General features: G+C 37.0%; 1 protein-coding gene across 14 annotated transcripts in view; it reads left to right on the top strand.

Moving 5' to 3' along the window:
• The window catches only part of NRXN1 (neurexin 1), a 4168553-nt gene that overhangs the window by 2852014 nt on the left and 1295083 nt on the right, over positions 1-21456 (top strand). For all 14 annotated transcript variants that reach the window (XM_044054788.1, XM_044054802.1, XM_044054867.1 and 11 more), the window contains one exon: positions 5515-5634. In XM_044054788.1, coding sequence (XP_043910723.1) covers positions 5515-5634 — 120 coding nt within the window. The remainder of the gene's footprint in view (positions 1-5514; positions 5635-21456) is intronic.

Genomic DNA, 21456 nt, shown 5'->3' with positions numbered 1-21456 from the left:
ATTTGGTACTAACTTCTTTAATTCTCCCTCCATTCAAACCAGCCTCCTCTTATCCACTAAAGTTCTTAACTTGGAAGACAATCTTTTTAACAGCCATTACTTCCACTAGGAGGGTTTCAGAATTGCAAGCTCTATATATCAGTCCTCCCTATTTGATCTTCCACAAAGACAGAGTATCTCTCAGGACAAATCCTTCTTTTCTGCCAAAAGTATGTTTTGAGTCCAATTTAAATCAGTCTATTGAGCTACCTGTATTTTTTCCCAGTCATGGCAACAAGGCAGAATACAAGCTTCACCAATTGGATGTCCATAGGCAGTTACATTTTTACTTACATAGGACTAAGGAATTTAGAAAATCTGACCAACTGTTTGTTTCATTCTCAGAAAATAGAAAAGGAACTTCAGTTTCAAAAGTCATTTTTATCTAAATGGGATACTATTACTTATGTTTATAATTCTCAGCACAAACAGCTGCCAGGGAAGATTCAAGGTCATTCAACTAGAGCTATGTCTACTTCCACTGCCTTTCAAGCCAGACTTCCGCTGGATTCAATTTGTGCTGCAGCCACATGGGTTAACCCTCTGCCTTATGAACACAGCTATGTACTTTACATAAGTCTGTGAAGCAATGTTAGATATTATGTTTATATTGTGCATTAAGAATACAGTGCTGTATACTGTAAATTTATCTGTTTAGCAATTGTTTAAGTGGAGCTTTTCTCCCCGGGCCTTTGCTGAAAATGGACCTGTGTCCAGTCGGACTTTCCAAGTCATCAAATGTAAAATAAAATAAATAAATAAATACCTTTGTCACTCATTACAAAGTAGATGTGGCCTCCTGGAACAGGGCATTCTTTTGGTTCCACTGTTCTGAAGAGTTTATTTCCTTGAGCCACCCGAGAAGAAGGTGCTGGGGACGCTGTCCCAACCATCAAGAATGAAGGCGAGATAGGACAACATAACATAAAGAAGTTATGTACTCACCATAATGTTCCATGTTTGTTGTCCATATTGTCGCCTTCATTCTTGCATCCCACCCTCCTTCCCATTTCCTGGAGGATTGAGAGGAATTTTTTGAAATTGGCTATGAGTTCTATGATTCCCTTTGGGCCTCATCAGTTATAGGCAGTGGGTTTGGTTGTATTTACCATAGTGGGTTGGATAGTCTAGTGATTGGTTTCTTACAAATGAGATCTGGGTAACTGTAACTAGGCATCTTGGGATAGGGTATAGCCTTGAGCCAGTGAAAGCTCTCGAGCCTTAGTATGTGGCCGAGTCGGAACCAATGCTCGCTTCTGAACCCAGCCATCAAGAATGAAAGCGAGAATATGGGCAACATACATGGAACGTTATGGTCAGTACATAACTTCTTTTTTTAGCAAACATTTATTCTGGCCTTTTGCAAAGTAAGTAATAAACAATGGTACTATGGTACTTTTTGAAAAGGGCTGATATTGTCCCTTTGTCCCTTTGAATTTGGGACTCAGTACCTTGAGGTGAGTTTTACTGATGCTCTTTTAAGAGCATCTTATTAGTTTACTGTTATTGCCCGGTCCTATGTTTGGTTGGCGAGGGGACTGGATGCAGTTTATAACATCGGAAGGATTTTGATGTTACATCTTGTCTCTTTAGTAAGGTTCTATTATTTTAGAACAAATCATTTTTGAAGTGTCACTCTTATTGTGGTTTATTATTTTTCTTGTTATATTTCTGTTAGACTTGGATATGAATATTAATGGTCTTTTACAAAGACTTGCTTCTGATCGTAATGATTTGGCCTTTCTTGGGCTAGATGATGCACATTCTGAACAGGACCACTATACTTCTACCCCTGATCATGATTCATGTACCTCCCTTTTCTCTAAATTGGGCAAAAGTATGAAGTTATTATGAAGCAATGTTTGGCATTTAAGATTATTTAAGGCCTATAAGGTGAAGGATATCACCCTTCGCGGCCTTAGGGTTAAAGTTCAACTATTGGTTCACAATCCTAATGAGAATTTAATGAAGGCTTGGGGTGCAGCCCAACATAAGGCCATGATGGGACTTGTTGAGGTCTTAATTAATCATTATGAGGCGACTATTGATCAGGATTTAATTGAAGTTACTAACGTGTAAATCTATTTGTAGATTTGAGGGGCAACCATTATATGTTTCCCTCCTTAATAAACTTAGGGATGAACTGTTGGTACACGAAACACAACTCAAGGACAAGAAAAAAACATTTGTTTTTAAGAGATTTAACTGACTATTCAAGTGGGATCCTTTTTCCAAGACATATGCCAAACATGTTAGGTTTCAGAGTTCACCTCGGTCTGTGTCTAGGAGGAAGAGGCCACGTTCTATTTTAAAGTAATCAGGGCAACAGTATGGTATGTCAGTCAAGGATTCTTCCTCTGCTGTAGAATCTGATGTGCAGGGCACCGCAGATTCCCCAACAGCTAAGAGAAACAACATTACCCCTTTAGGCATACACAAAGGAGGGGGGGGAATTAAACACAAGCGGAATACATGATATGGAGGGCCTGTTGCGCATGTTTGCACAGAAGTAAACAACTGCAATGTGCTTAGCATTTCTTTCATACTTTATCACTAACACATATTGAAATACTTAATAAAGGACTTTCTTTTATGCCTGTTTTTTTTTTATTCCAGAGGATAATTTTGCCAATGATATTCTTTCTTTTTGCAGGCTTTTGAATTTAAGACTTTTCTTTCAGGATAAGACTACCACCAGTTCACATAATGAATTTCGCTATCACAAATTCACTTTTTCGCCATCTATGAACCCTAATGTGCTGCTTGTGTCCTTAGGGACATACACTTTGATGTTAGGGAACATCAAGTAGGTCATAATAATGTCTCAAAGACTGAATCTGATTGTATCCAAGAGTTGGTTTCCAACCATGAACTGGTAATCTTGGCGGCTGACAAAGGTGGAGGAGTGGTTGTACAGGATTGGGCCAAATATAATAGGGAAGCACTGAGACAGTTATCTAATGTTTGTTATTATACCCTTTTACCTTTTGATCCTACTGCCTCCTACAAAAAACAAATTGACAATTTTTTTATTGTCAGCTGAGGAGGAAGGCATTATCTCCCAGTTTATCAGACAAAAATTGACTACCTCTGATCCTGTCCTACCATATATTTACTTTTTGCCTAAAGTATATACAAATTTGGACAATCCGTCAGGGAGGGCTATTGTGTCTGGTCGTGGTTCATTAACTGAACCTTTGTCTTAGTATTTGACCAAATATTTAAAACCTTTGCTCTCACTCATCAGATCCAGGATTCAGGATACAACCGAATTCCTACAGATTGTTTCTGATTCACAACTGGAACCTGATTGGTTATTGTGTATACTTGATGTATCATCATTATATATGAACATCCGCCATCGAGCCTGTATTGAGGCTTTGAAATACTGGTTGGATTTTTCTGAATTATATCCACCAAGTTTCAATACCTTTTTACTTGGGTTGACTGAGCATGTCCTGATGAAAAATTTTTTTTGTATCGTGACACTATCTATTTACAGATCAGAGGAACAGCTATGGGGGCTTCTTTTGCCCCTATATATGCTGATCTATTTATGGCTTATTTAGAACAACAATTAATTTACGATTCAAACAATAAAATTTTTCTGCAGGACAAGGACATATGGAGGCATTATTTGGATGATTACTGGTTGGTTTGGAGGTCGGATTCTGTGTATCTTCAGGAGTTTGTTAATTATCTTAATGAAAACAAGTGGGGAATTCATTTCACAGTCAACTACAGTAAAGATGAAATTATTTTCTTGGATGTGTTGGTTACCAAGAATCCTGATAATACCCTTAAAACTGTAGTTCATCGGAAATTCCCCCAATATAACTCCTACCTCCATGCCACCAGCTGTCATCTACCTCACATATGCTGGAACATACCTAAGTCTCAGTATATGAGGGTAAAACACATCTGTTCAGATGATTCTTCTTATCTGACATATTGGGATGATCTTACTACAAAGTTCATTCACAGGGGCTACAAATTGAGGCAGATTTTGTCTGCTAGGAATTCGGTTGATTCTATACAGCGGGAACAATTGCTGAATTATAATAAGGTTGATTCCAATAATAATTCGGTATTACGTTTAATCACTACTTATGGTCGAAATACTTCTAGACTTATTAATAGTGTTCATTGCAATTGGCATATTCTCCTGGCTGATGAGCGATTGTCTACTTTTTTTGGTCATAAGTGTCAATTCTCTTTTAGGAAAGGTAGGAACCTTGGTGCCCTTTTCAATCATTACAAGAAGGGGCATTATCCCTTGGGGGTAAATATTCAGAGAACATTATTAGGTGATCATCTTAATGGTTGCTTCCCTTGTGGCCACTGTGTATACTGTGTTAAGATCAATAAAACTAAGTGTTTCAGCAGCCGTAATACCGGTATGGTTTATAACATCTCTGTTTTTGTTAATTGCCAGTCTGATTGGGTTATTTACCTAGTTACATGTAGCTGTTCTGCATTTTACGTGGGCAGACATCTAGGCCTGTTAAGTTTAGGATTGCAGAGCATTTATCTGATATTAGGCACCAACGTGCCAATAATGCTTTATATAAACATACACTGAAACATTCTAATGCTAATTTTAAGTTTACTATCATTGATAAAATTCATGGCAACAGAACAAAACTTTCTGGTTGGCATGACATGCTTAATACGTTGGAGAAAAGATGGATTATTAATTTGGGTGGCTTGTTTCCCCCTGGTCTGATTGAGCATCTGTAGTTGTCCCAACTGGTTTTAATGATGATGGACATGATTTTCCTTTATAAGGCAGGATGTTTTTTGGTTCCTTTTTTCTTCTTTTTTTCACTGATGAAGGCTTGATATTAGAGCCAAAACCGGTTTGGATTGTGGATTGTTGACTTTTTGCCTTTTTATGTGCTTTATGGCATAATAAAGGGTTATATTTTTTGTTAGTAAACCACTGTCTACTGGTCATCATTTTTTTCATATTGCATTTTGAGACATGGCAGTTGCCTTACATGCAGGGACTGTGTTTGCTGACTATGGTACTTTCACCAAAAAACAAAACAAAAAACAAACAAACAAATAAAAAAAAAAATCCCCAAAAATATGCTACAATGTTATCACTGTAAAAAGTACTATGTTGCTAATTAAATGGTAAAGTTTGTGTACATCTTACTATCCTTCCTTCCTTTCTTTCTTTTTTATTTTGTATTGTGCCGGTGTTGAATAATTAATTATACCATATCTGATTGTACCATACAACGGTATGTAATTGAAATGGACAAGCAGTGTTTCCTGAGGGTAAGTACTTTTGAATTCCTATCTGTTTACTGTGCTACTATTTCACCCTTCAGCAAATGTATCATCTTATTTAGTACAGCATCATATAATCTGTGGGAAATATTGTACAATATGTTACTTACATTTCCTATTATATATAACAATGTAATCCAAAAGAAAGCAAAATAATTTCTTTGTATTGTATTGCAGGCCCAAGCACAACATGCCAAGAAGACTCCTGTGCAAATCAAGGAGTCTGTTTGCAACAATGGGACGGATTCACCTGTGACTGCAGCATGACTTCCTTCAGCGGACCTTTGTGCAATGACCGTAAGTATTCCAAATTAATGTCTTTCAGTCACCACATCCCTTAAAGCTATAGGTCAGCCAATGACCGGGGCATTGGCAAGTCTGGATTAGTGCTATGATGTTTGTGCTAGCAAGTTGTTGAAAAATCTGTGACACAAAATTGGAAATATTACCCAAGGGCAGCAGCTGTCATTTCTCGGTAGAACTCATGTTCTACTATGAGACAGAAAAGAAGACTAAATTTGTTTTCAAGTAATCATGCATTTATTGTTGTACTAAATAAACCCAATTATTCTTACTCAAAATTTACTGTAATGTTTCATGTTGGCTGACTTTCTCTTTATTCCTTAATTTAGTGCCCCCGTGATAGTAAATGACTCACTTTATATGTTCAACTTTAATGACTAGGTGTTGTCCATGAAAATTTGTATTCATTATTTATGTGACAAGGTTCTTTTAAGTCTGCATTTAAGGAGATTCAGCTAATGCATGTTTTGGTAAATGAGAGGCCATAATGGGAGTGCTTACACTGGTGATTTCATGGACGTTAGATATTCTCAGGCTTTGTTTTTCTTTGTTATCATTATATCTTCTAAACAAGTATTGTAATTTTCAGAAGTATGTTCATGTGACAGAAAAATAACAAGAGCACACTGCATTGTTTGAATTCATACATTCCATGCTCTGCTAATCAAAATATGAAGAGTTATCAGATATAGGTAGGTATTCCTAAATTTTAGTAATATGAATTAATAGCAGGTTCAGGTAGCACATAACTCTTTCAGAGTATAATTCTCCTAAAATTAAGACCAAAACAGTGAAAAAGAGTTTCTGTGCTAAGAAAACAAAAAGTAAAAATCAATAGCGCTGATAGCCAAAGCAAGTTACTTGTTTAAGTCTCACACCGTTCTGTAAGAAACCTACATTATTAATTAGTGCTAAGGTAAGGAGCAGGTTTTATTACCTAAGTATACAGACCAAAACATTTATAATCTAAACTGACTGCATAAATACATACATGGAATATATTATAAAAGAAATTGATTACATCTCCATGTACACTTGATTATGTACGTATACACACACACACACACACACACACACACACACACACACACACACACACACACACACACACACACACACACACACTCTTTCTCTCTCAGCCATTTGTAAGATCTGCCGTCCTTAATACAAAATAGATCATAAAAATAAATACATTACATAGTAAAATCTGTGAAATGCAGGATTTGTGATGAAATTCTGTTGTCACTTGTCAGCATTTGAAGGAACAATATATTCACAACTGTCATAAAATCAGGGTTCCTAAATTTTATCCATAGATATTGTATTTCCTAAATTCATTGAAAAAGGATTGCTTAGAATGAAATTATAGTGAATAAAGAAGAGAGCAGGCTGAATAGAGAAAGTTCTAGTAATAATAATAATAATAATAATAATAATAATAATAATAATAATAATATAAAAGCAAAACAAGACATATCAAAATATTGCATACTTGTTAGTCTTGAAATTTCAGCCATACTAATGCTGCTACTGTTTCTGCTACCAAAAGTAGTTCTACTACCACTACTATTGGTGGTGCTACTGCTACCACAACTAGTTCTACTACTACTACTACTACTACTACTGCTGCTAATACTTCTGCTATCACAACTAGTGCTAGTGCTACTAATGCTGCTACTGCTGCCACTATTAATTCTACTAATATTACTGCTGCTACTGCTACCACAACTGGTTCTTCTACTACTAATGATGTTGCTGCTTTTGTTACCACAACTACCTCTACTACTACTAATGTTGCTACTGCTTCTGCTATCACAACTAGTTCTGCTGCTGATATGGCTTCTACTGCCACAACTAGTTCTACTACTACTACTACTACTACCACAACTAATGCTGCTTCTGCTCCTGCACAACTAGTTCTACTACTACTAATGCTGCTACTTCTTTTGCTATCACAACTAGTTCTACTACTGCTGATGCTATTGCTTCTACTACTGCAACTAGTTCTACTCCTACTGCTGATACTACCACCACAACTAGTTTTGCTACTACTAATGCTGCTTCTGCTTCTGCTATCACAACTAGTTCTACTACTAATAATGCTGCTACTGCTTCTGCTATCACAACTAGTATTACTGCTAATGCTACTGGTACCACAACTAGTTTTACTACAACTAATGCTGCTACTGCTTCTGCTACTACAACTAGTTCTACTACTAATACTGCTACTGTTTCTGCTATCACAACTAGTACTACTACTACTACTGCAACTGCTACTACAACTAGTTCCACCACTAATAATGCTGGTACTGCTTCTGCTAAAATAACTAATACTACTACTACTACTGCTTCTGCTACCACAACTAGTTCTACTACTAACAATGCTGTCACTGCTTCTAATACCACAACTAGTTCTACTAATACTGCTGATGCTGCTGTTACTGCTAAAACAATTAGTTCACCTACAACTACAACTGCTGCCACTATTGCTACCACAACTACTTCTACTACTACTACTATGGCTGGTGTTGATCTTAATGCCACCACAATTGCTTCTAATACTACTGCAGCTGCTGTTACTGCTACCACAACTAGTTTTAATACAACTGCTGCTGCTACTGCAACCACAAATAGTTCTACTACCTACTGCTTCAACAGATAGTTCTACAATACTGATGATATTCTTAGTACTATTAATGCTACTGTATTCACTGCTACTACTAGTCTCACTACTAATGCTGGTACATCCACTATTACTGCTGCTTTTACTATTCCTACTATAACTCATCTACATGCACTGCTGCTGCCACCACTACTATTATCATTATGTCTGCTATTAATAATAGTACATCACTACTACTTCTGCTGCTGGTGCTATTCCCACTGATTGTATTATTCATCCTTCTCCTTCTCCTTCTACTTTTACTACCATTACTATGACTACATTATCCACTGCCACTACTGTTGCTACAACTGCTATTTCCATTAATCATACAATTTTATCTACTACTGCTTATTTCTATTATTTCTACTAAAACTACTACATCTAATAGAACTATTGCTGCTACTTCTGCTAGTATTACTAATACTGCTATTCACTTCACTAATACTACTATTATCCCTGCTACTGCATCCACTACTGCTACTCCCACTGTTGATGTTAATGCATTCACTACCATGTTTGTACTAGTACTAGCACTAATATAGCTTTTACTACTACTGTTTCTACTACTAAGTCTACTATTATTACTACTGTTACTATATTTTTCTAATGGAAAATCTTAAGTAAATTAATTAACAAAACAAACAAAGTGCTACATATTTTTTCAGGAGAACAGAGACTGACAAATTGTACTGGATAGAAGCAGATAGAGAAAATCTTAGGAATCAGTGTGCATCTGTGAAATAATCTGAGCTAAGGCACTACTGGATAATTTTCTTTGACAAACTGGATCATATAAATACTTCTCATGGGTGCAAGGGAAAGAGTGATAATTCTTTGAGTGATCCTTTTTACTGAGCAGGAAGATAATTGAAGCATGATGACTAACAAATGAAAAGCTGATTGTAGTGCAACAGTTTGCTCTGTGGGAGGAATGATCTATTCTACAGTGCCTATCAATTTAATATAATACAGCTTTATGTTTTACTAATGTACTGTCATTTTTTGTGTGATAGTACACCATGTTATGCCTGGTAACAGAATAGCAAAAAGAAAGCGGTATTTATGTAAGCACTGACTCATGTTTTCACTGAAATGGGCAATTCTTCCTCAGCTAAGCACTGTCATGTTCATATCTGAGAGCAGACCATCCCACATTTAATGTGCCAGCCTTTCTATACAAAGACAAGTTTAATGCCACAAAATGGCTCCTCCACCTTTTACTATATAAAACCCATTGGTGGTATTCTTGTACCCACTTTTATTAAGCATTTGATTCACAGGGATGGCGCTGCTATGTTATCTGAAAGCAGGTGAGAGACACATTGCATTTTCACATTTCCTACCATATAACTTCTACTACAGGCGTCATAGTGCTAATATACATTATGTTTGCATTAAATAGTATGGCTGTGATTGTCATAATCTATTCATATTGCTAACATACATTACGTTTGGATTAATCAGCATGGCTGTGATTGTCATAGTCTATTCAGTGTATGAAGTCAGTAAGTTGCTTCCAAATCATATGCATTACACATGAAAAGTAGGGTACGTTCACTATCCCATAAAAGCTCAATTATAACATCTACATTCAGTAACACTGTTAGTGCTAACTTGACAGTTGTATTATAGTCTGTAGGTGCCTTCTCTCACCATCATTGCACATCAACTGCATCTATTTATCAAGCCCACTTCTGACTTATATTTATTAGACTAAATGGAGAGTAAAGCAATAAATATCTTGTTTAATACTTTTGCCATTCTTAAAATAGCTTTCAAATAGAGTTTCTTCTCAGATGGTTTGTTATGTAAACTTGCAACCAGAAGTCACAAGAACGTTCATTATGTTAACTTTAGATTTTGCATCCATAAAAGCTTCACTCTGGATTGTAGTAATATACACACTTACAAATTAAAACTGAATTCATGTCTGATGCACAGACAGAATTGTTTACCCTGATGGAATTCTGATGCTTTTTGTTGTTAAAAAGCAAAACATGTTAAAAGGTTAATAATGGATCACAGGAAAGAAATGTGTAGATGTGAGAATGTGGACATTTTTGCAACTAATAAACATAAAAATAATGTCACATGTTTGACAGTTTGTGTTGTAAAAACAGAAAAAAAATATTCAATTTATAAGCAAATGCATTTTGAAAGAAACAGTTTTTTTTTTCAGAAGTGCAGAGAATAAATGTACTCAAACTGAAATAAACTGCATGTATATAACACTCAGTTGCTTATCACTAAATAAAACAAAAAGTGCTTGGACCAAAAGATATTCTCAGCCCACTGACAGGCAGAGACCAACATACAAATTGCAAAGCATCATACAGCACAAATAAATAGCTGGGCTATGGCACAACTGAGACAGCATTCTATGATACAGCCTTGAGAAATGTGCCTAGATAACCCATTATGCATCAATCCCTCCCAAATATACTAACAGGCAGGGAACATTAGAAGAGTATTTATACATAAGTATTACACAGGTTGATGCACAGAGTGGACATTGAAGTAGATAATGGCACCTATCAAATCACTGTGGTTATTACTCCAAGATAGATGACTGGTAAATAAGAATGCAGAGAATGTGAGAGGGACATACATATTAACATGTAGTTCAGAGGTGCAATCTATATTTCTCTGGACGCCTATGGCTGTAGACGGGCAAACTGCCACTTGTCCATTTTAGGAACACAGTGACTACACAATGCACTGTGTAAGCAGAAGCATCTCCTTCATACATGAGAGGAATGACATCATAAGCTGTGGTCACCCACCACAACATGATGGCATACTGGTGTTCTCAAGATGATGGTGCCACCTGGAATTTTCCCCTCACATGAACCTAATGCTACAATGTTAGCTGTTACACAGATAGCACAGCTGTTTTCATCACAGGATGGTCTGTATAATTCCAGACCCATCTTTGCCACTCCCATAATGCTGACTGCATCTAACTTCTTATTCTGTAGATGCTGCAATTGGCTGCTACTATGTACTATATAGTTCTTGCCTTACACTGTTGTGTGGTCATGATTGTGTTGCCTCTACAGAAATGTAATGTAATGGATGTCCATCTGTGCTATTGCAAGTACCAAGAGAAAGCACTCGCATACTTTGCCAGTTTGAACCCAAACATTTTCCCTATTTTATGGGTGCTGATGAAAGTTTCAGAGCCTCATTAGTATGCCCACCAATGCAAGGCACACTTTGAAGTTGCCTTCCAACTTGGTTCTGGACCACCTAGTGAAGCACAGAAGGCTGGGCATGTGTCTTTTATTACTTCTATCCCACCAGCTGATTGTGCTGCACTACTCAGCTCAGCTGGTTCGGATACCAGAAATGCTGTTGTGGTACATGGTATATCAAACTTCCTGATGCTCTGCTTCCTGTTCCTTGTCTCTAACTGTAAGGCGGTGCTGATACCAGAAATGCTGTTGTGGTTAATGGTATACCAAACTTCCTGATGGTCTGTTTCCTGTTCCTTGTCTCTACTTGTAAGGTGGTGCTGATACCAGAGATACTGTTGTGGTTAATGGTATACCAAACTTCCTGATGGTCTGTTTCCTGTTCCTTGTCTCTACTTGTAAGGTGGTGCTGATACCAGAGATACTGTTGTGGTCAGTGCTATACAAAACTTCTTGATGGTCTGTTTCCTGTTTCTTGTCTCTGCCTGTAAGAAGGTGCTGATACCAGAAATATTGTTGTGGTCAGTGGTATAGAAAACTTCCTGATGGTTTGTTTCTTGTCTCTGCCTGTAAGAAGGTGCTGATGCCAGAAATGCTGTTGTGGTACATGGTATATCAAACTTCCTGATGCTCTGCTTCCTGTTCCTTGTCTCTAACTGTAAGGCGGTGCTGATACCAGAAATGCTGTTGTGGTCAGTGCTATACCAAACTTCCTGATGATCTGTTTCCTGTTTCTTGTCTCTGCCTGTAAGAAGGTCTGATACAAGAAATATTGTTGTGGTCAGTGGTATAGAAAACTTCCTGATGGTTTGTTTCTTGTTTCTGCCTGTAAGAAGGTGCTGATGCCAGAAATGCTGTTGTGGTACATGGTATATCAAACTTCCTGATGCTCTGCTTCCTGTTCCTTGTCTCTAACTGCTGATACCAGAAATGCTGTTGTGGTCAGTGCTATACCAAACTTCCTGATGATCTGTTTCCTGTTTCTTGTCTCTGCCTGTAAGAAGGTCTGATACAAGAAATGTTGTTGTGGTCAGTGCTATACCAAACTTCCTGATGGTCTGTGTCCTGTTTCTTGTCTCTGCCTGTAAGAAGGTGTGATAGAAGAAATGCTGTTGTGGTCAGTTGTATACCAAACTTCCTCATGGTCTGTTTCCTGTTTCTTGTCCCTGCCTGTAAGAAGATGCTGATGCCAGAAATGCTGTTGTGGTACATGGTATACCAAATTTCCTGATGGTTGGTTTCCTGTATCTACCCATAAGGTGGTGGTGATACCAGAAATGCTGTTATGGTAGATGATATACCAAACTTCCAGATGGTCTGTTTCCTGTTCCTTGTCTCTAGCTGTAAGGTGATGCTGATACCTGAAATGCTGTTGTGGTCAATGGTATACCAAACTTTCCAATGATCTGTTTCCTGTTCCTTGTCTGTATCTGTAAGGTGGGGCTGATACCAGAAATGCTGTTGTGGTAAATGGTACACCAAACTTTTCAATGGATTGTTTCCTGTTTTTAGTCTCTACCTGTAAGGGTAGCTGGATGCACTCAGAGTTATTGAATGTGGAAGTACTGGTCTTCCAACTTACTCATCTGTCTCAGGCAACTCCCATACTTGTTAGCACTCTTATATACTGTTTAACTTTCTATGGTTATTCACCTACTTGTAGAATTATACATGAGGAGTAACAGGAATAATCTACAAGGAAAATAAAAAGCATGCAAAATATGACATATGGGCAGTTGCTGTAGATGCTTAATGTTTGTGGTATGGGATATCAGATTATTATGTGCAATATTTTGTGAATAAGCAGACTTAATTTTGTAGGCAAATTTTAAGAAACATGGATAACTTTTTTATGCAGCTAATAATAAAATTATCATAATATGTAAATTTCATATACAAAATACTCCAAAATTGTAGGACTGTCTCATTAAGGAACTCAAAGCTCCCATTAATAAACTTCATAAACATAAACATTTCTAAGTAGCCCTGGAGTGTGCAAAAACATTCTTAAGAACCTCAGAATCATCATATCACAGTTTTCCTTCTACCTATACTGATGTCTGCCATACAGTATTGAAGAAATTGCCATGTTATTACTTATTCCCTAAATGTGTCAGACAGTCAAGGTATGTAAAGACTGTGCATCTTTGTAAGAGCTCTTCCTTCAAGTGTGCTGCAGCTCAGTTAGGTATGCTAACATTGCAGGCCTGCATGTCTGCCACTGTATATACAGCAAGTATAGGTTTTAGGGCTCCACTCTGACTATACCACCAGGTATGAGCAGAGGTCCACCAACACATCTCCTGGCTATCAGCATAACAAGAGACAATGCCCATTCTTTTTAGGGCACGCATGACACAAACACGATCTATAGATTCTGTGTTACATGCTGATACATTTATCTTGTTATGGTTTGCGTGCAGATTAACACAAAGTGCAGCTATGTGGCCTAGACTGTACCAATCATTTTTCTGCAGGAAGTACATATGTCCTGCATACAACTTTCATGAATGTGCTTCTGTTTGACCCATTTCAGTGCATTATAGCAGGGTGCAGAACATGTGGATTCATGTGTATGAAGGCAGTCATCTTTATCTACTCATCTGCTCTAGCCCATAATTTTATGCACATCCGATTCCATGAGACATTGTATGAGCAAGTGCGGCAGTCACAATTTCCATTAAAATGTCATACTCCCTATGCCTTATGGGAAAGCTTGAAGCAATTGGACAAAAAGGAATAGCTGTACTCAGTATTGTTGTAGCACTAAAAAAAATATATATATCTCTGCGGGTGTTATAGACCAGGAGTTTATGCAATTGTATATGAAAGTGAATCTCATCCTTCATGAGAAATTTTAACCAAGCATCATGTAGCACAAAAACTGATAAGTATTCATCAGTATATGTGCATTTAGAGGGATACATGACACAGCTTTTAGACTTGATTATGGGACAATGAAGACCAGTATGTATTTATTGTATTTGTGAATATGTGTATGTAGTTGTCTAAGTCCATGGGATAGCAGGGGTACTCAAGTACATGATTATGTTGCGATCAAGAGTTGGGAGGAGTATGTGGGCTTTCAGTACTTGTTTAGTACCATTTTATCTTCACCTGAATTAAACTCGTACAAGCTCGTATTTCATCCATGTGGGTAACTTGTTTACCACCTTGTACTTATCTGGTATGCAGAACTACCTGAATCACTGAAAAATTTAATTATTGATGCTTTCTTTAAAGACACTGACAAATTATTATAAGGCATTTTCATGGAAAGAGGACATGATGAGAAATGTGACTGTGATGTGTTATCAAATTAGAAGAACCAGATATAACGTGGGAAGAAGCCTTGACTTTAGTTTGGAACTGTCATTTTGAAGTAGCACAAATTTGCTAATATTATTGACCATTTAAAAGTGGCTTCCTTGTACAATTTCAAGGAGAAATTCCATGAGACTCAGTAACTCACAGAAAAAAAAAAAAAACAAAACAACACAAACAATATAAGCTGAACACATTTGTTCATATGAAATCATTGCTAGTGTGAGGTCTAAGTGTGTGTTGACAATAATTCACTTTTAGGGAGATTTCTCCATTCTTTAAGTAAGTAAAACCATGGAGTCAGTAAATATATATATATATATATATATATATATATATATATATATATATATATATGTGTGTGTGTGTGTGTGTGTGTGTGTGTGTGTGTGTGTGTATGTATAGGTTTACTATCAAAAGGGCGATTGAACTACATCTGAATTGGAAACACCGAACACCCTAGTTCAACATTTGAAAATAATGAAAAACAAATGTTGAACTCACAACAGCGAATGCACACTAGCATTCGCTGTTGTGGATTCATCATTTTGAATGCAGATTGCTCTATAGTGGGGATCAGGAAATGTACCCTTTCCTTCACTGTAGTGCAAGCTCAAAGTTTGTATATTTAAGAAATAGGGGGTGTGGGGAGTGTAGGCCCCCCACATGGGAGGTGCAGGAAGGCTTGCACCCCTGCAAAAACTTTTGCTGCTAATGACTGGAAGTGTAATATTTTCAGTAAAGTTGACATTCCTGAGATGTTGACTTTCCTGAAACACCTCGTTCGATCATGTTTATGTTCGTAGATTTGATTTCTGACATTTTGGGTCAGAAATATGAACATTCGCATGTTGCAAGTGTGAGATTTTGATAGTAAACCTGTACGTATATGTATATGTGTACGTATATGTATATCTATATGCATATGTATGTACATTTGGGGAGCTTAGAGGGTTTATGTCCTGCATAAAACAAGAAAAAGGGAGTTTTTCGCTCTCTATGTTTTTGAGAAATTTTACTCATTCCTTTAAAGCATAGGCATTCATCATAGAGGACTCTTTAATCAGTTGCTTTAGTACTGCAGAGATCAGATATATAATAGGAATGTACTTGTTTCACTGACTATATAGTCACAATTAATTCAGTAATTTTTTGCAGGTAATACAAGGGGGAAATTGGGTTATCATGAATAAAGAAGGATATCAGGACATGGTTTTTGAATTACTCACTGACGATACCAGTTATTTAAAATTAACCCACAGTCCTTTGTTGGAATTTAATAGTAAGTTGTTGGAACTGTTGGAAAAGGGAGAACGATTGGGATTTTTTTCAGCACAAAATGTTAAAAAATAGTTTTTTGGTAAACCACGTGATCCTTTTTTTATGCTATCCCGAAGGTCACAAAAATTTGAGTAAACCTCTGGGCAGACCTATCATGTCTGGCATTGGTTCATATCTTGAAAATGTAGGAGTGCTGTTAGATTCTTTACTTAAGAAGTATTTAAAATTTGTTCCAGCACATATCAAAAATATCTGTGAACTGTGCTCTTTGGCAGGAGAATTATTTTTCGGCTTCCATGCATATTTCTTCTTTATGTACTTGTATTGTCTCCAGCAGGGGTCTTGAGGCAGTGAGTGGGTATTTGGGAGAAGGACCACGGAGTGCTTTTGTTTTAGAACTGTTAGAATTGTGTCTTACACATGCACATTTCACTTTTAATAAGGAGTATTACCTGACAAATTCAGGCTACAGCTATGGGGGCACAGTTTGCTCCATCATATGCTATTTTGTAGATGGGGGATTTTGAAAAAATGGTTTATTTACAGTCAGAAATGTTTTATGGAGAATGTTATCCTCTATAAATGCTATATAGACGATTTATTTAGTCTGTAAGGGCCCCAAAGCTGAATTTATGAAATTTGTGAAAATATTGAATCAAAATGCACATGGTTTGAGGTTTATTTGTTCCATTTCCCAGGAAAGTATTGACTTTTTGGATGTCCGATTTTTTGTGGATGTAGATAATAATGTTCAATATATTCCATATAGAAAAGAAACTACTAACAACTTTTTACATGCATCTAGCAAGCATTCACCCCATCTTATTCATGCTTTGCCCTATGGGAAATTTAGAAGAATTTGGTTTAATACGTCACCTTTAGAATGTAAAGACAGATTTTTGGGTGAAGTTGAACAAGGATTGACAGGTCATGGTTATTCTCAAGAAATTCTGATGTTGGCTAAGGAGGCTGCTTGATGAGGTTGCTGGTCCTGACAGAGGCGCGTCCTCGAGTCAGGATTATCTTGGCGACCATGTTGTTGGCAGAGATATAACACAACGTAGGGTGGGATTTGAATGAATGGAAGGGGATGGTAATAACAATAATAACAATAAGTTATTTTATGTATTAGATTTAGTCCTTTTTCTGAAATTTTGAAGAAGGTAGTGTCTAACTTATGGCCCATGGTCATGACGGATGAAAATTTGGGCAAATTATTGCCAAAACGTGTGACCTTTACTAACCTGAAGGGACTTTTGAATCGTCCCTATGTACAACTCACAGGTGCTAACAGACCTGTGGGATCATTTCCTGGTGGTAGGTGCAGTCTATATGGAAAGATTAAAAATTTAACTGGCACCTTGATCAATGGGGTTAGATTTGAATCTCATGGGAGATTCAACTGTCAGTCTTGTGGGGTGGTTTACATATTGGGTTGTGGATGTGAGAATACATGTTGGTATATTGGAAAAACTAAGAGGAAGGTCAGGATGAGAATTCTGGAACATTTGTCAGACATTAGAATGGCTAATATTGTTAGCCCTGTGGCAGATCATTTCTGCAGGATTCATGCAGGGAAGGGTGACTCTATTTTTTAGTGTTTTGGCCCAACCCATTGTGGGGGTCGGTATGGATTTTACCAGAAAACTTAATCTGCTGGAGACTACATTTATTTTTAATTTTAGTACTTTTTATCTTAGGGGTCTGAATCAGGAAGTTATTCTTCATTTTTAGGGTGCACAGTTCCAGGTTGATTGTATTTAGGACAATTTTCAGCTTGTGTAAGGGGATGTTTAAATATAAGGACACTAGCCACTTTAAATATTTATTAAGTGTAATTAAGTTAATTGGATGCAATTGTATTTAGCTACTATTTAATATGTGAATTCATCCCTTGAAGACGAGTAGCAGAGGCACCAGGATGGAATAAACTGGTGAAACTCTTTATTGTGTTTGAGTGATAGACCCCTCTGTGTGCCATCCTTCAGGTCGCTATTAAACCAAGGTCACATTGGTTGAGTGATAGACTCCTCTGTATGCCATCCTTCAGAGGGATATTAAACTAATATCACATTGGTTTCCTCTGTTTGCTTAATGATTGACTTCTCTGTATGCCATCCTTCAGATGGATATTAAACCAATGTTGCATTCATTTAGTGATGGACTCTTCTGTGTGCCATCCTTCAGATGGATATTAAACTAATATCATATTGGTTTAGTGATGGACTCCTCTGTGTGCCATCCTTCAGGTGGATATTAAACCAATGTCACATTCATTTAGTGATGGACTCCTCTGTGTGCCATCCTTCAGGTGGATATTAAACCAATGTCACATTAATTTACTGATGGACTCCTCTGTGTGCCATCCTTCAGATGGATATTAAACCATTGTCACATTCATTTATTGATGGACTTCTCTGTGTGCTGCCCTTTGGATGGATATTAAACCATTGTCACATTCTTTTATTGATGGACTTCCCTGTGTGCCGCCCTTTGGATGGATATTAAACCATTGTCACATTCATTTATTGATGGACTTCTCTGTGCGCTGCCCTTTGGATGGATATTAAACCAGTGTAACATTGGTTTAGTGATAGACTCCTCTGTTAGCCATCCTTCAGATGGATATTAAACCATTGTCACATTCATTTATTGATGGACTTCTCTGTGTGCCGCCCTTTGGATGGATATTAAACCAGTGTAACATTGGTTTAGTGATAGACTCCTCTGTTAGCCATCCTTCAGGTGGATATTAAACCAATGTCACATTCATTTAGTGATGGACTCCTCTGTGTGCCATCCTTCAGGTGGATATTAAACAAGTGCCACATTGGATTGAATCAGTGGTAGATCAGGTAGATGTATAAGATTCCACTGTACCTATCAAAAATAGTACTAGAAATTCTCCAGTGCCCTGGCCAAATTTCCACTAGCAGTATTAATGTCACCTAAAGTCTTTCCTGAAAAGAGGCCACTGGCCTGGTGGTACTAACCCAGTCAGCAAAGAATACAAAAAAAAAAAAATAAAATAACTACACATTTAACAATAAATCTTTGATGTTTGTGTGATACATCAAAATAGCTTCCATTTAGTTCCACAAAGAAACCCTAAATCACAACACACTGTCAAACCACATTGCTAAAGATGTGCTCGAATATACCAGAAGGATGAAAAATTAAACTGTAAGCATTTTTGCAGGTGGCCAAACAAGCTGCCTATGTGTGTGTGTGTGTGTGTGTGTGTGTGTGTGTGTGTGTGTGTGTGTGTGTGTGTGTGTGTGTGTGTGTGTGTGTGTGTGTGTATCAGTGGGTGCATGTGCGTGTTCACGTAAGTGTGCATGTATGACTGTAAATGTCTATGTCTGTGTCTCAGTATGTCTGTGTATATGTTTGTGTGCACGTGTGTGTGTTCACTAAAATGCACGTGTTACTGTAAATATCTATGTCTTTGTGTCCATGCCTGTGTGTGCACACACATGTATGTGCATCTATGTATATCTGTAGATGCTGAGAGAAGTTTGTGTGTACTGGTGGCTTGCTTTTATACACTTGTGTTTCTACATGTGTATGAATGCTGTGTCTATTTGTGTGCCTAGTCACCCAGTATCTAGGGATAGCCTCCCCCCACCACCTATGCTTATAACTGAAAAATAAAGTGTGAGATTTTAGGCAAGTATGGCATCAGCCCCATTTATTTAATATGAAGATTTATCAAGCCACCTCATATATACTATAAAGAGTGTTTGAAAATTATGTTTGTGTGCATTTTTTAGCAGAACATGGGATCTTCAGCTATTTGGTAGTCAGCAATACATAGAATTACATAAAGAAATAATTTTGAGCCTAGCAATGTCTACACTGCGTAGTGCTAAAAGGGTGATTTCTCTACTGGCTGTTAGAAGGGTTCAAGTTAACAGCTGGTAAACATCTAAATCACTATGTAATGTGATTCAGTTCTATTTATAACATGTCTGACTGACTTGTTTTGCTGTTCAGCAGTGCATTTTGAGTTATCTGGCCAGAATGTTTTGCAGTGCTGCCCAGGTTTCTGTGATTGCCAGCCTTAGCCTGTTAACAAAGGCAATATGAAGCACACTTGTTTTAATATTCACAATAACTATGTTGACATACATTTTATTCTGAGATGGCTGATTTCCCATCCATCCATCCACAATCCATTTTCCCCATTTGGGGTTGGAGTGACACTTCAACAAGATCATACACTGAAACACATTAATTGCAAAACAAGTTACCTTATTTTTGTGGAACCCTTTTTATGTGTGATTTCTATCAAGAAGTAAAAATGCAACTTCCACAAAATCTAGTGATCCTGAGACTTCTATACAGAGAAAGAGAAGTACAGAAGCAGTGAGAGCTTTTATTTTTTCAATAGAAAATAAAACATTGCAAATCCTTTCCTGTATATTCCAAAACTAACTAAAATATCAACTGTATATTTTGCTGTTGAGAATGAATGTGGATTTTACAAATACACGTCGGCATTACTTGTATTGACGTTTACCCAAACATGTCTGAAAGACATAGGAACATGCAATATGAGACAGCTCCATAAATAATTGTTAATTTTCTTAGCTGATATTAAATATTAATTTCTCCTCTTCTGCATGAATTGTCACATGGCAGAAATAACTGCTTTGCCATGTAACATGCTGTGAACAAATATGTTTTAGAGCAATGTATTGCTAGCAGGATATAATTTTTTATACCTTAAAATTATATAGCTGAAGCTAATATTAACATTAATTAATACTCTTGCAAAAAGCTCTCATATTGGCTACACCAAATGAAGTTATTTTGCTTTTCAAGGTAATATTCTAACACTAAATTTCCTCCATTATAATACTTAGCTAGCTGGATATCTTGGGTCAACAGGAACATACAGCGTTCAGTTTTATGACAATACCTATTGTAAACTGCATGAACACACTGTGTGCTATTTTTACTGCAATGTCTATTGTTAACTGTAGCATACTGCAATGAGTCAACTCCTGTTCCATACAGTGCTGCCAGTGGAAGCCTTCAGGCTAGCATTTCCAAAGTGATGTCATGTGCAACAGGCAAAAATAAAAACAAGTAAACAGGGAACACTAACAGCAAATCTAACTTGGAGAGACAATAGATTAATGCAATGACCTTGGTCTTGTACAATAAATAATCATCGTTTGGAAAACAGGTGCTTCTTTCTTACCACTAAGCCTACCTATACATAGGTGTATAGATTAGTACCAGGCTTACTTCCCTTGTGAACTACTTTAATCTTAGCTAATTACTCCATGTGAGAATCAAACCCTGCACTTTGTGTCTGTAAGGGAAATACCATAACCATTATAC

The sequence above is a fragment of the Protopterus annectens genome, chromosome 1.part2 (genome assembly GCF_019279795.1).
Source record: "Protopterus annectens isolate FY-2018-M chromosome 1.part2, PAN1.0, whole genome shotgun sequence".
Classification (NCBI taxonomy): domain Eukaryota; kingdom Metazoa; phylum Chordata; order Ceratodontiformes; family Protopteridae; genus Protopterus; species Protopterus annectens.
Note: the sequence above shows the minus strand (reverse complement) of the source record. Positions and strands in the feature narration are given on the sequence as shown.